Source organism: Podarcis tiliguerta (assembly GCF_965153285.1).
Source record: "Podarcis tiliguerta genome assembly, chromosome: 5".
Taxonomy (NCBI): Eukaryota; Metazoa; Chordata; class Lepidosauria; order Squamata; family Lacertidae; genus Podarcis; species Podarcis tiliguerta.
Genome location: NC_139538.1, coordinates 86,524,770 through 86,540,447, shown reverse-complemented (window position 1 = coordinate 86,540,447; position 15,678 = coordinate 86,524,770). Strand labels below are relative to the sequence as shown.

General features: G+C 48.6%; 1 protein-coding gene across 1 annotated transcript in view; it reads right to left on the bottom strand.

Moving 5' to 3' along the window:
* WDFY4 (WDFY family member 4) overlaps positions 1–15,678 on the bottom strand; it is a 185,690-nt gene that overhangs the window by 161,077 nt on the left and 8,935 nt on the right. The window contains exons 3-8 of the mRNA XM_083440157.1: positions 12,299–12,413; positions 10,108–10,217; positions 7,465–7,617; positions 6,085–6,274; positions 4,209–4,398; positions 1,463–1,623 (exon numbers count right to left, since the gene is read on the bottom strand). Of these exons, the coding sequence (XP_083296283.1) occupies positions 1,463–1,623; positions 4,209–4,398; positions 6,085–6,274; positions 7,465–7,617; positions 10,108–10,217; positions 12,299–12,413 (919 nt within the window). The remainder of the gene's footprint in view (positions 1–1,462; positions 1,624–4,208; positions 4,399–6,084; positions 6,275–7,464; positions 7,618–10,107; positions 10,218–12,298; positions 12,414–15,678) is intronic.

Here is a 15,678-nt window from a genome sequence, read left to right as displayed (position 1 = left end):
GGAACACACTTCTCTTTTTTGTATATAATTTTCATCAAATTTTCTGTTTCGCAATTTAAAATGCTCATTTTTACATCATTAAAATATCAATGACTTCCCTTCTCCTTCCATGGTTTATCTTACATATCACAAATCCCTGCATGTTTTACAAAAACTACAGTGGTGCCCCACAAGACGAATGCCTCGCAAGACGGAAAACCCGCTAGACGAAAGGGTTTTCCGTTTTTCGATGCGCTTCGCAGGACGAATTTCCCTATGGGCTTGCTTCGCAAGACGAAAATGTCTTGCGAGTCTTGAGATTTTTTTCCGCTCCCCACCCCCTTTTTCTAAGCCGCTAAACCGCTAATAGCCTTTTAGCAGCTAATCCGCTAATCCCTTAAGCCTTTAATAGCGGCTAATAGCCGCTAAACCGCTAATAGCGCTAATCCGCTAATCCGCTAATAGGGTTGCTTCGCAAGACGAAAAAAACGCTAGACGAAGAGACTCGCAGAACGAATTAATTTCGTCTTGCGAGGCACCACTGTATATCATTCAGTATTCCATTATTGTATCCATCAAAACTTATTTACACTGTTGAATTTATCTTAATGCTGCTAACATTTTCAGCTGTACACAATTATTTCCCACACAGTCAATAAACGTTTTCCAAACGTTTTCCAATGTTCTTCTTGTTCTCTTATTTTTCTATTTGTTAAGTCTGCAAGTTGTGCCTATTCCATCAACTTAAGTTGCCATTCTTCTCTGGTTGGGACCTCGCTCATTTTCCATTTTTGGGCTAACAAAACACGGGCCGCAGTAGAAGCATACATAAATAACTTTTTTGACACTTGGGAATTTCAGACTGAATTATCCCCAACAGAAAGGACTCTGGGGGGGGGGGGTTGGGGGGGATTAATTATGGAAATGATCCATAATGAAGGAACACACTTCTGATCTCTTTTTTTTATGTTGTGAACCAACTACTCTTGGCAGCCATGGAAGTGTTGAATGCCTGATTTCTGCTCACGTTTTCACAGGCTGTGTTTAAATTCCTGGTTGCATGTCCCCACAAATCATAAAGGTAAACCTGACCATTAGGTCCAGTCATGACCGACTCTGGAGTTGCGGCGCTCATCTCGCTTTATTGGCCGAGGGAGCCGGTGTACAGCTTCCGGGTCATGTGGCCAGCATGACTAAGCCGCTTCTGGCGAACCAGAGCAGCGCACGGAAATGCCGCTTACCTTCCTGCCGGAATGGTACCTAATTATCTACTTGCAATTTGATGTGCTTTCAAACTGCTAGGTTGGCAGGAGCAGGGACTGAGCAACGGGAACTCACCCCGTCGCGGGAATTCGAACCGCCGACCTTCTGATAGGCAAGTCCTAGGCTCTGTGGTTTAACCCACAGCGCCACCCGCATCCCTTTTCACATTTTCATGCCATGCAGCCAAATTCCCTCACATCATTGGCCACATGATACATACCTGGAGAAGGGGACTGTTTAGCACTGAATTGCGGCAGCTGGGGAGGTGTAATATTGCCTGAAACCTTCAGCTCTGTTTTCCCGCAAACCGTCAGTTGTGCCAGGAAATCCAGCATTTCTTTAACACTGGCGTCTTCTTTGCTGCTCAGCAGCCCTTCATATCTGGAAATGCAGATGGAGAACTTAGTTGTCACATGTGGAAACAGCAACTGGGCACATCATGGACCTCACTGCCACTGCTGCAGAGCAAAATTCCCAAGAAGACATTTATGAGAGAAGGAACAGCTAAAGATACCCAAGGCTTAAATTAGGACTGACTAATTCAAGAGCAGGGAGGAGATAATCAGACTAGCTATGACATCATGTTGTCCAGATAGCGATGGGAGGAACAGTGGAATCTGGTTTGCTCTGTAAACATAACTGATCCCCATCCTTGGATTATTAATAATCTATTATTTATACCCCGCCCATCTGGCTGGGTCCCCCCAGCTACCCTGGGCGGCTTCCAACAAAACACTAAAGTACAATAACCTATTAAACATTAAAAGCTTCCCTAAACAGGGCTGCCTTTAGATGTCTTCTAAAAGTTTGGTAGTTATTTTTCTCTTTGACATCTGGTGGGAGGACGTTCCACAGGGCGGGCGCCACTACCGAGAAGGCCCTCTGCCTGGTTCCCTGGAACTTGGCTTCTCGCAGCGAGGGAACTGCTAGAAGGCCCTTGGCGCTGGACCTCAGTGTCCAGGCAGAATGATCTTCACTTCTGCGGTCTCCTCTGTCGTGTGGCCTTCTTCTGGGTCCCGGCCTGCTCTCTAGGAGTGATAGCCGCCATGGAATAGGCTTGGGTCGGGCCTGGGCTTGGCCATGTGTCTTTGCCCTCCCAGTGCTCTCCTCAGCAGCGGCAACATGGCAAGGTCGGGGCTCCCTCTTTTTTCTCCTTCCTCTTTCTCTCTCTTTCTTCTCCTTCTCCTCTCCTTTTTCTCCCTGTGTCGGCTCTGGGGTTTTCCTGGCCCCAGAGCGCCACTGGGCAGTCAGCCAATTGGCCAGACACTCTTGCTCCTGTCTCAATTTGGGTCATGGGGGGGTCAGTGGTTCCCCCCAGTTGACGCACCAGGCATCCCCGGTTCCCCCTAGGTGGTGGCGGCGGCAGTGGCAGTCTCAGCAGTCCGGAACCAGGCTGGTAGCACAGTTGGCTCTGGCTGGCTTCAGGAGCTGCTCGCTGCCGTGGTGCCCACTATTTTGCCTTGCCGGAAGTCCCCATATGATGTGTCTTGTGCTGTTGAACCCATCACACAACATTCATTCCCTACTAATAAATCTACAACACTTCAAATATAAATCCGGGGACATTAAATGAAATCTGGGGACATTCCGGGGACGGATTTTGTCTGGGGACAGATTTATAAATCCAGGGACTGTCCCCGGGAAATGGGGATGCCTGGTAACCATACTTTAATCTCCCCTTTTGAACAATGAACAGCTGCTTAATACAACTAGCCTGGTGCTCCTCCTGTCGTGATTCAAACAGTTCCCCCATACTGGTTGAAAAGAGTTAATAGCTGGCTACCCAAAATAAAAACGCAGAACCAGAACAAAATGGAACTCATCAGAGCTGTCCCTCTCTAGGTCAGGAATTTAGAAGAAGCAGACATGTTAGAAAACCCAGAAATCTGAATGTTGGATGTAAACTCAGAATTGGGGATCTTGGGTTCTCTGCCAAACATATCATTTTGGTCTTTAAAGGACCAAAACGCAGTTCAGTATGGTGTAACAGAGACCCAACAATTAAATTTGAAACCCATGGTAGGAAAAAAAGTGAAGTTAGGGCTCATCCAGACTTCGCTTTGTGCCATGTTTCTCAGCACAGGGCTGTGCTTTCATAGAAATGTAGCGTTGGAAGGGGCTATGAGAGTCATCTGGGATGCAGGTGGCACTGTGGGTTAAACCACAGAGCCTAGGACTTGCCAATCAGTAGGTCGGGGGTTCGAATCCCAGCGATGGGGTGAGCTCCCGTTGCTTGGTCCCAGCTTCTGCCAACCTAGCAGTTCAAAAGCATGTCAAAGTGCAAGTAGATAAATAGGTACCACTCCGGTGGGAAGGTAAACGGCGTTTCCATGCGCTGCTCTGGTTTTGCCAGAAGCGGCTTAGTCATGCTGGCCACATGACCTGGAAGCTGTACGCCGGCTCCCTCGGCCAATAAAGCAAGATGAGCGCCGCAACCCCAGAGTCGGTCACAACTGGACCTAATGGTCAGGGGTCCCTTTATCTTTTATGAGATTCATCTAGTCCAACTTGCAAATGCAGCACTCTTTCAACTAATGTGGGGCCAAAACAGACAACCTTGAGATTAAGAGTCTCATGCTCTACTGAGGTTTTTTGTCAAATGGATCTCTAAAGCTCCACGTCCAGGCACTTTGGGTTTTTGCCCTGGCCCTTTCCCTGAAAAAACAACGGCAGCTGTTTACCACTGAATTGGAGCAAAACCCAGTTCTGCAGAAAACCCAAATTGCCACTAGTTTCTGCTCAGCGTTAAAGAGGTGGCTTTCCTAACGAAAGAGGCAGAGCAAAAATAAAAGCAGAGTTTGGACACGGACCAAGAAAGCATGGACTTGTGGCTAGAAAGCTTGAGTCCTAAGAAGCACGCATTAATGAAACCAAGAGTCTCGCGACAAAATACAATAGAATTACTCAACGAAAAAAGACACAGTCATCACTCTATGACAACCAACCGGCTGTATCAACAGACTTGCCTGAGAAACACTTTCAGCAGGAGCTGATAGCCCCCGTTGTTCTCAAACTCCAAAAGCAAGGCAGGAGAGATCAGGTACGAATCCCTCACAAAGCACAGGATGATGTTGACTGCTTCGCATACATCACGAGGAGACAGGGAGTCAGCAAGCCTGGACAAATTCTGAATGGAAATTTTGATGCAATCCATAGCTAGAAAGAATAATAAAAAAGCAAAACGGGTAAATATGAACTACGGAAGCTCAACACTTCCACTTTCAGTACCCAAGGGTATGTCCAAGACTGGGTAAATCAAACCACTACGTCTTGGCCGGCACTACAATACATCTTGTGGATCGAATGCCATAAATTAATTCCCTGCTATCGCATCACTTCTTTCGTCTGTCCTGAATCGCCTGCCAATTGATTTCATTTTTTCTTTGGATGACTCATATATGACGACAGAGAGAATGGCTTCTGTCTCTCCACTTTCTTTAGGCTATGCATCATTTTATAATCCTCTTTCATGTCCATCTTCCCTTACTCATCTTCTCTCCCCCCCCCCATAACAATATCCAAATATATCCCTTCCTCATAGTGAAGTTGATCCAGACCCCTGATCATTAGGGTTCCCTTTTCCTACACTTTTTTAAGCTGTACAACATCCTTTTTGGGATACAGTGACCAAAACGATATGCCTTTTTCCTAAAGCTGCTGCAACGTAGGCTTACGTAATGATGTTACAATGATGGCAGTTTTATTTTCAGTTCTTTTGCTAATAATCCCTATCATATAATTAGGGCTGGGCAAGACATCAATAGATCATCCAAAATTGGTTTGAAGTCCATATTGTGATATCGGTTTCATACTTTTTGACCTGGCAATGTATCACCAATCATGATGTGCGTTAGGGCTGATTTTGGATGATCTATTGATGTCTTGCCCAGCCCTAATATATCAATGGGATCCGGGTGGCGCTGTGGGTTAAACCACAGAGCCTAGTTCTTGCCGATCAGAAGGTCGGCGGTTCGAATCCCTGCGACGGGGTGAGCCCCCGTTGCTCGGTCCCTGCTCCTGCCAACTTAGCCGTTCGAAAGCACGTCAAAGTGCAAGTAGATAAATAGGTAATACTCCAGCAGGAAGGTAAACAGTGTTTCCGTGCATTCCTCTGGTTCGCCAGAAGCAGCTTAGTCCTGCTGGCCACATGACTGGGAAGCTGTGCGCCGGCTCCCTCGGCCAATAAAGCGAGATGAGCACCACAACCCCAGAGTCGGCCACGACTGGACCTAATGGTCAGGGGTCCCTTTACCTTTAATATATCAATATATTGTTCAAAACCAGCTTCAAGTCCATACCATGATAATTGGTTTCATAATTTTTGATATCACAATATATTGTGAATCATCAGATATGTGTGCTATGCAATCATCACAACGTGATGAAAACAGTGAAGCCAGCCAATGTCTCTACGTAGCTCCATCCTTATTGCAGACATTGTGATATATCGGTATATCGTGATGTTTAGCTGCTGATATATCGCAAAGTTGAAAACCAGATATCAACTAGCCCTACATATAATCTGCTTTCTTCACAGCTGCTGCACTCTTCAATGAAGTCTATGTGGGAGGCACCTTATGGCAGGCATAGGCAAACTCTGGCCCTCCAGATGTTTAGGACTACAATTCCCATCATACCTAGCTAACAGGACCAGTGGTCAGGGATGGTGGGAATTGTAGTCCCAAACTTCTGGAGGGTCGGAGTTTGCCTATGCCTGCCTTATGGGGTATCATTCACTTCTTAGCCCTGGGAAATAATCTTTGAACCCAAACAACACCAAAACAGATCCACAATATCTATGATCTCCATCTCATAAGTGCAGAAGAACATGGTTCTTTATACCTTGCAAGTATGAAATTGTGTTTCTGGAATGGGCCTTTGAAATTGTTCGGAGCACGTGGCTTGTGGGGCCTTTCCAGGAAGGGCTACCTTGGTCCCAAAAGGAGGCTGCTGCTATGATTAGAGACTGAAGGTCAGTAGCCATGAGAAGCTCCTCCACCCCTTGCTCTTCTGCATAAATGTTGAGCATTGTCTGGAAGCAAAGAACAACAACTGGAAGAATCAGATGCTATTAGCCAAGCAGACCCTTCCCTGGGTTTAACAACAACAACACCTCCTGCTTTGAGATATTTTCCCCATCCTGAGATGCTCAGATGCTCCATTTGCCTTAGGTAGCACTGCAAATGGTGACAGCAGTCACGTAATTAAAAGACGCCTGCTTCTTGGGAGAAAAGCAATGACAAACCTAGACAGCATCTTAAAAAGCAGAGACATCTCTTTGCCGACAAAGGTCCGTATAGTAAAAGCTATGGTTTTCCCAGTAGTGATGTATGGAAGTGAGAGCTGGACCATAAAGAAGGCTGATCGCCAAAGAATTGATGCTTTTGAATTATGGTGCTGGAGGAGACTCTTGAGAGTCCCATGGACTGCAAGAAGATCAAACCTCTCCATTCTGAAGGAAATCAGCCCTGAGTGCTCACTAGAACAGGGGGCTGCAACCTTTAAGGCAAAAAGAGCCACTTGGACCCGTTTCCGAAGGGGGGGAAAACTGGGAGCCACAAAACTCATCATTATAAAAATAACTTTTTTGTCACTTTTTTATTATTTCTTTGTTTGACCCCTCAGAATTACTCCTCCTCCTAGAAATAAACGTTAAATTAACAAGTTACCTTTTTTGTGTGTGTGTTCTTCACTCCCCTTCAAAACAGTGACCAGCGTACATGCCCCTTACAATGTAGCGGGCGGGCGGGAAAGTGATGTCGGGACGGTGCGTAACTAACGCATGCACCGCCCCCATGCGACGTCACAGCCAGTACAGCGCCCACCACAGTGGGGAGTGTCGGGGCGCACAATGCGCCTCCTCCCCTCGCTAGTATCCGCCCCAGAGCCGCGGCAAAGGTGTAGAAGAGCCACATGCGGCTCCGGAGCCGCGGGTTGCAGACCCCTGCACTAGAAGGACAGGTCGTGAAGCTGAGGCTCCAATACTTTGGCCACCTCATGAGAAGAGAAGACTCCCTGGAAAAGACCCTGATGTTGGGAAAGATGGAGGGCACAAGGAGAAGGGGACCACGGAGGACAAGGTGGTTGGGCAGTGTTCTTGAAGCTACGAACATGAGTTTGACCAAACTGCGGGAGGCAGTGGAAGACAGGAGTGCCTGGCATGCTCTGGTCCATGGGGTCATGAAGAGTTGGACATGATTAAACAACAACAACAAGCCCTACCTGCACAAACATTTCCTGTGCCTGACGTTCGGCTTGACTCATCCCAGTGTTTCCACCAGCTTCCTCCAGGGGAAAAGCAAAGAAGAAATATAGGCACTGGAACAGGGCGACCGGGAGCCCAGATTTGATTATATTCCAGCGGGTTCCTCGTTCCTGGATATGGGAAAGCAAAGCTGATTGCATTAACCCTCATTTAAGGGCTTCTATCCTGCCAGCCCCTTTCATGTATAGAAAACAGTCCCATGAGAAAAGTTGGGAAAAGTTATGTTCTCCTGGAGAAGAGAAGGCTGAAGGAGACAAGTTGTTTGGCTGAGGCAACAGATCACCTGGTACTTAAACTAGAATATGACAACTGCTAGGGGTGGCCCAAGATATTTTGGTATCTGAGGAGACCCCCCCCAAAAACAGTGCCCCCTCCCCACCAGAAAAGAAGGGGCAAGGAATCAACGTCAGGAACGGGGGGGGGGGGGGGATAAAGATCTACATCAGGATCTGCTGCCCCTGCCGCCTGAGTTCGGTCGCCTCACCTTGCCTCATGTGTGGGCTGGCCCTGGCAAGCGCATACGCTGCCACAGGTATAACTGATTAGAGGGTGTTGTGAGGCAGAGGTCTTAATTCGAACCACAAACAGGGCTTGTCAGAGCCTAGGATTGCAGACACCCACAGCTCAAGGAGCTAGCAGTGACCCTAGTGGAGTATGGGGGGCCACAGCTATCTTCATATTGGAGGTAAAGGTAAAGGTAAAGGGACCCCTGACCATTAGGTCCAGTTGTGGCTGACTCTGGGGTTGCAGCGCTCATCTCGCTTTATTGGCTGAGGGAGCCGGCGTACAGCTTCCAGGTCATGTGGCCAGCATGACTGAGCCACTTCTGGCGAACCAGAGCAGCGCACGGAAACACCGTTTACCTTCCCACCGGAGTGGTACCTATTTATCTACTTGCACTTTGACGTGCTTTCGAACTGCTAGGTTGGCAGGAGCAGGTACTGAGCAACAGGAGCTCACCCCATCACGGGATTCGAACCACTGACCTTCTGATCGGCAAGTCCTAGGCTCTGTGGTTTAACCCACAGCGCCACCCGCGTCCCATCATATTGGAGGTACTGGCCTAAATAAACATTGAAGATCACCCTCTCACTCTTCTTACCATCCTGCACTCTCTCCATAGCTGCAGCCCACTCTGTAAAAGCATTCTAGTATGGACAGCACTGGCCTGTGGGGTGGGGAGCAGCCATGGAGCCACCTTCCTGGCCGTGGTAATGCAGTTTACTTGAATGGGGCTGGCATGGGGCAGGGCAGCAGCAGGGTCATGGCAGTATAGGGCAAACTAGATAAGCTCTGCTGGTGTGCCCACACAGCCTCAGGGCTCATCCACACTCATCCTGCTGTTTTGCCCTGGGGAAAACCAGAGCAAACAGCAATTTGGGTTTCCCCGTATTCCATTTTCTGCAATTTAGCACGAAAGAGAGGGTTTTCCCTGAGTAAGGAGCAAGGCAAGGGGAAAACCACTTGCACCCATGCCTAGAAAGCGCAGGTCATGCAGAAAACCACTTGGACCTACACTTTCAAGACATGGGGCAAGTGGCTGGGTGGACGAGCCCTGTGCCTCACCACTGCCCTAAATAAGTAGCGATCAATTGGGTATGTAGAGACCTACCTTCTTCAGCTAGAAGTTTTCAAACTTCGTAACAATGGGACCTTAAGAAACCAAACTTTCTTAAACTAAAGCCACTTCCAACCTGCAGAGGAGGTGGGATTGCGGGCGTCACAGCCCAGCCCCCGCGTGATTGGGGGAATCCCCGGCCGTGTCACCCCCTGGCCAGCCAATCGGCTGGCTTTGGGGGTGTGACCCGCCCGATTTAAACACAGGCACTGCCGGGGATCTCCCTCTTTTCCCACATACCAGCTGTTCCTGTTTCCCACCCTCCCACCCTTTAAGCTTTTCATTCCTTGACCTTGCTATGGACCTTGGTTGGTCGCCGTTGAGGGGCCTGGTAGGAATTTTTCCACTTGCCAAATTGGCACCAGCCCCTTGGTTTTCGCCTACCTCGTAGCAAATCGTCACAACTTTCTTGGTAATGGCGGTTAGGCATTGGTATTGTTCTGTAGATGGAAGAGGGGAGGAAGTGCCATCACCTGCCCCACATATTGAAGGGTAGTCCGATAAAGGATTCCGGGGGGGCGTGGCCCTGTCCGAAGCCTATTGAGGTGAGGGCCTAAGCCACGCCCCCGAGCGGTGACCCCGGGGGAATTCCTAGTTGATGTGCATCAGCAGGACTCCCCCTACTGGTGGTTAACCCTTCCCGGTCTTCAAGGCTGAAGCTGGATAGCCTGTTAGGACCAATGCCTAAGCCAATACCGCTCATCACCTGTAACCAATAAAGTTGTGGCCATATTTAGCCCATTAACCTTAAATAATTGTGTCATGTGCCTTTATTTCCACGGGGGGACGGGGACGGGGACGGGAACTCAAGAGGTTTGAGTTTGCAATAGGTTTTGTGTAACAGCTGAATTCAATATCATTGAAGTGGAAACGGCTCTACTTTGAACAGACTCAGGTAAGTGAATGGCGCTCACAGGGTGAATTCATACCAACTCCTTCGAGTGGCAAGTCAGGAGCAGAGGACGACAATGTTTTATCTCACCATGTGATCAAGGGAAAGTAAGTAGACAGATCTCAGGAGCACATAACCATCATCCGGCTCTTCTTCGTCCTTCCGTTGCAGATACTGCCACACAGCCAATTGGGCTTCTTCTGCCATTGAAGAGTAAAGGGGGAACAAACACATTAGGAGGAAAACAGCAGAATGCTTAGGTTATTGAACAGATGCCTGCAATACAGTGGTACCTCGGGTTACAGACACTTCAGGTTACAGACGCTTCAGGTTACAGATTCCACTAACCCAGAAATAGTTCTTCAGGTTAAGAACTTTGCTTCAGGATGGGAACAGAAATCGGGCTCCGGCGGCGTGGCGGCAGCAGGAGGCCCCATTAGCTAAAGTGGTGCTTCAGGTTAGGAACAGTTTCAGGTTAAGAACGGACCTCCGGAACGAATTAAAGACTTAACTTGAGGTACCATTGTACTCTATTCTGCTCAAGACCCAAGAATAGGGCTGCCACAGAACGTACTCTTCTCATCCCACTGTTTGTGTCTCTGTTACATCGATTTCTGCCCCATCCTTCAAATACATAATCAGGGTGGCTTCACAATAAAGCACCATAAAATATCTAATACCTAAAACAGCCTAAAAGCAGCAGCTCTTTACCAGTAGGTCTATAAAAGCCTTTGGTCATGGTTGGCACAGTCCTTTCTCTATGGGAATCTCCTTTCTCCTTTGGCATGGCGAGCCTTAATTGTCCAAGGAAAAGGCACCACCCTCTTTCAGCTGTCACCCACAGTGGTCTGCTCTGTGTATTCTCCCTCGGAGCTGACGTTCCTCCATCTTTATCCCTGCTGCTCTCAGTCACCTTTCCCTGGAAGGGCCTCCCCTCCAAATTTCGTTATGAACCAACACGCTGACATGGGGATAAACAAGTCTCTGGGACGGCAGCAGAGTTTAAGATAAATGAGGTCCCGATTTCTGTGGGGTCAAACCAACATGGACCCATTTCGCCCAAAGATTATTAACTGGGCAGTAGCGTAGCATGGGTTGCTAGCAGTGCCACAGTGCCAAACAGGCAGGGTAGGCACCAGCCTATGGGTCCCACAGCTTTTAGGGGCCCCGTGACAACGGATCAAAATAATACTTATTTGATCTTGAAATAAAATTGCATTCTAGCTTTAAAGGTAAAGGGACCCTGACCATTAGGTCCAGTCGTGACCGACTCTGGGGTTGCGGCGCTCATCTCGCTTTACTGGCCGAGGGAGCTGGCGTACAGCTTCCAAGTCATGTGGCCAGCATGACTAAGCCGCTTCTGGCAAACCAGAGCAGCGCACAGAAACACCGTTTACCTTCCCGCCGGAGCGGTACCTATTTATCTACTTGCACTTTGACATGCTTTTGAACTGCTAGGTGGGCAGGAGCAGGGACCAAGCAACGGGAGCTCACCCCGCCGCGGGGATTCGAACCGCCAACCTTCTGATTGGTAAGTCCTAGGCTCTGTGGTTTAACCCACAGTGCCACCCCCGTCTCAAGCTTTCTTAGTTGAATATTATGCCACTAGAGCGCGGGGAGGGGGCTTCCCGAGATTTTGACTGCCTACCTACGGGCCTCCACAAGGTTGCCAGAACCCGGGGCCACATGGAGCAGGGGGTGCGAGGGAGGGGAATGGATGGTGTACGCATGCGCATTCAACCGCATCACCCAGGAGATCACAACCGCAGAGATAAGAAAAGCAGAGTCGGTCCATTGTCTGGTCACTTCCTGGCCAGCATGGAGAAGCCATTTTCAACAGAGCCCAGAGACAGAAGCAGAAGTACTGAGGCAGCTCTGGGTGTTGCCATTGTGCACTCCTAACAATTTTGGGCCCCGGACAACTGCCCCTGCGGTCCTCCCCATGCTACGCCGCTATGACTGCGGCTGCAACTCAGGTAACATGAAGAAGCAGCATTCTGAAGACAGAGTTGTTCTGCCTGGCCTTTGGCTTGGAGTCAATTCCCTCCCCCTCTTTCTTTTTCCTTTCTCCTCCTGTGATGAGGCTGCATTTTAATTTTAATTGTTTTAATGTTGTATTTTAATCTTGTTTTTAAGTTGTATTCATTCAACTCTTTTTTATTATTGGTTGTTAGCCGCCCTGAGCCCGGCCTTGGCTGGGGAGGGTGGGGTATAAATAAAAATTATTATTATTGTTATTATTATTATTATTATTATTATTATTATTATTATTATGGTTCACCTGCAGGCTTCCCATTCAGCTTCTTCTTGATTTCTTTCGCCAGAAGCTTCGACGTCTCGCTTGCTAAAAGGTGGATGTTTGGAAAGCAGATGTTGCCAGCTGACTGATCCCAGGCCTAAAACATATTTCAAAAATAATAAGAATGGTGTGTGTGTCCGTTTGGCATTAAATACACTGATTTTGCTTCCTGGGCATTAATTTCCATTGCTGCTATCCTAGCAGTAACATGTAACATTACGTTTATCACCAGCCTCCCAAATCTGCTATCTTGTGTGCCCTGTTCTGGCAGGCGCTGTCATATTAAGCTCCCTATATTGTTTAGTTTTGCCTAGTAGAAAAAGGGGACGCGGGTGGCGCTGTGGGTTAAACCACAGAGCCTAGGACTTGCCAATATCTTATATTTTGGAAATGTACATCCAGGTTTTTTCCCCTTTACATTTTTGGGGGGCCCCCAAGAGTGGGGTCCTAAGCTATAGCTTGTTTAGCTTATACGTAAATCCGGCACTGCCTAGAAGCTTTGACACTGGCTAATTGGGGACAAAAAAAGGGACGCGGGTGGCGCTGTGATTTAAACCACTGAGCCTAGGGCTTGCCAATCAGAAGGTTGGCAGTTCGAATCCCTGTGACAGGGTGAGCTCCCGTTGCTCGGTCCCAGCTCCTGCCAACCTAGCAATTCAAAAGCACGTCAAAGTGCAAGTAGATAAATAGGTACCACTCCGGCGGGAAGGTAGACGACGTTTCCGTGCGCTGCTCTGATTCGCCAGAAGCAGCTTAGTCATGTTGGCCACATGACCCGGAAGCTGTACGCCGGCTCCCTCGGCCAATAAAGCGAGATGAGCACCGCAACCCCAGAGTCGGCCACGACTGGACCTAATGGTCAAGGGTCCCTTTACCTTTAGTAGAAAAAAGGGGGTAGGAAATCAGAGGTGCGGGGTGAGCGGGGGGGTGTCCATTTTTGCTTTGTAAGCAGAGAAGAAGAGAGCTGAGGAGGACTTAGAGCAGAGGCAAATGGCAGGGGAATAAACCAGTAGTGGCCCTTCTGGAGGGACAGACTTGGCAGGATTTAAAGGATGACACATAACAGAGACTGCAAAATAAAATAAAAACTAAAACGTACTTGTATTTGCATCATACCTTTATGGACATTCAGCACGAGATACAACACAATTTATTTTGTACGGTGAACTTAGGTTCCCCTGGCCGTGCAATTGTAACGAATAAATCACATTTCCCCTCTGAATCATGTGGTTGTGAGTCAGAATGACTAAGGAGGCCCTGAAAATTGTAATACTTTCCTTTGGTGAGGAACTGATGGACAGGGGAAGAAGAAAAATGTTAAGACGCCTGGGTATATTTTGAAAGAGTCACCCGCCTTCATGAGAATCACATTGCAGGGGAACTTTTAGTTATATTGGCTAAAATTCCCATGTTGCATGAAAACGAGGGCGTACGTTAATTTCCCATACGTAGGCCATTGCGGAGTTTAAAGGGCAGAGCAGGAGCCCACTCAAGAAAAGTCCTGTGACTATGTTTCGAAATCTATCTATATAAATGTTAAAAAATAATGCTGCATTTTAATCATGTGAAGCCAGTTGAAAGACTCATGAGACTTGAGAAAATGAGAAGGTTAGAAATCAAAAGTAGCATGATATAGGGTAGGGATTACTGTGCCCCCCCCCCATGTGGAATAACGACTCAAGACAATGTGCTATGGGATTAAATTGGCCACAACTTTATTATATTTCAGATGTGGGTAGACCTTGGCTCAGGCATTGGGCGTTTATCCCTCCCCAGTCCCCAGCCGGGGATATAGGGAACATCAGGGTTATCCAGTGGGGGGGGTGGAATGGGCCGGCTCTGGAGAACATATGTTCAAGCAGAGATAGCCACCCCCATTACGCCGCCGTCTCAGGGGAGAGCAATGACGACCTCTCAGCGTACGGTCAAAGCCTCCCCTCAGAAACCCCTTTAACGGGGAACCATGGTATCGCCGCCGCAAAGAGGAAGGGGGCGTGGGTCATCGCTGCACGCACGTCCCCCATTCAGGAAGATAGACTAAAGGATTCCGCCCAAGGCCTGATACCGCCAAAGTTGTGACGTTTTGCTGCAGGAAAGGCAAAACCTGCCAATGCAGGGGAATTCCTTTCCGGCCCTTCAACAGCGACCTTGACGTAGCAGTGCCCACATACTTGTGAAGAAAAGGTTAACCTGCAAAATGAGACTTAACTGAGGGTGGGCAGGGTGGGAGAAGCTCTGGAGCCAACTGAGGATTCCCAGGTAAGATCCTCCCTCTATTGTGTGGGCAGGTAGTCCCTCCCCCACCTGGCCAGGTCTCCTTGGCAACGCTTCCCCCAGGCAGGATTGGACAACTGACTGAGGTAGGCGGAGACCTCCAGGTATCCCACCTGGGGAAAGGCGAAGCCAAGCCTGTGCTGATGGAGCCGCACAGGGTCCAGGGGCTGTCCCCCATTTAATGCGGGGAGCGGTCATTCCCTATAAGCCTCATTGAGTGAGGTTGCTGACCTGTGTCCAGAGCCGCACAGGGTCCAGGGGCTGCGTGTGTCCACGCAAAGGGCGCCCCCCGTTTAATGTGAGGAGCGGTCATTCTGGTAGGGTCTGCCCTCCTCCTCCACCGCTTCCCTCTCCCAATTAACCTCCTTCTCTGCAAGCTGTTGCACAGACCTCTCTTCTCCCAATTGACCTCCGTCTCCAAACTTCTGCTTGCCCGGCCACCTTCCCCTGGGGAAACTTGCTATTTACCACTGAATCAGAGCAAATGTCAGTCGGGTTCCCCACGGATTAATGTTTGCTCCAGTTCAGCAGTGAAGAGCAGGTTTTCCTGGAGAAAACAGTGGAGCAAATGGGAAAGCACTTGCAGCTGTGCCTGGAGAGCCTGGGATAAGTGAAAAACCACTCAGACCCATGCTTTATAGGTGTGGGGCAAGCAACATGTGGACAAGTACTCAGTGCTGGGAGGAAGCACAGAGAAAGGAAAATAACTGGTCTGGGCTCAAGAAGAGGGAGGGGACAGTGAGGTGGCCTTTGGTTCTTCTCAAGTGAGTCCAAGGAGGCAAGGACAAGAAATGACGAAAGGAGACTGACGTGAGGAGAAACGAGAGGGGAGGGGAGAGTTCCGACTGGAGGATATATTTATTATTATTTGAAGTGGAGTGGAGAGATGGATAATTTCAGAGGGAAGCAAGTGTAGTGGGGTCTGCCTCAGAGGCTGAAGAAAATAAAATGTTTGACTGGGAAGTTCCCAATCCCATTTGAAGGTGGGGGGTTCTAATCAGAAGCCCCGGTAATGGGCATAACGAAATCACTGGATATGTCAGTTTGCATTTATTAGTGCAGAAAGTATTGAGGTGATGTGTAGAGAT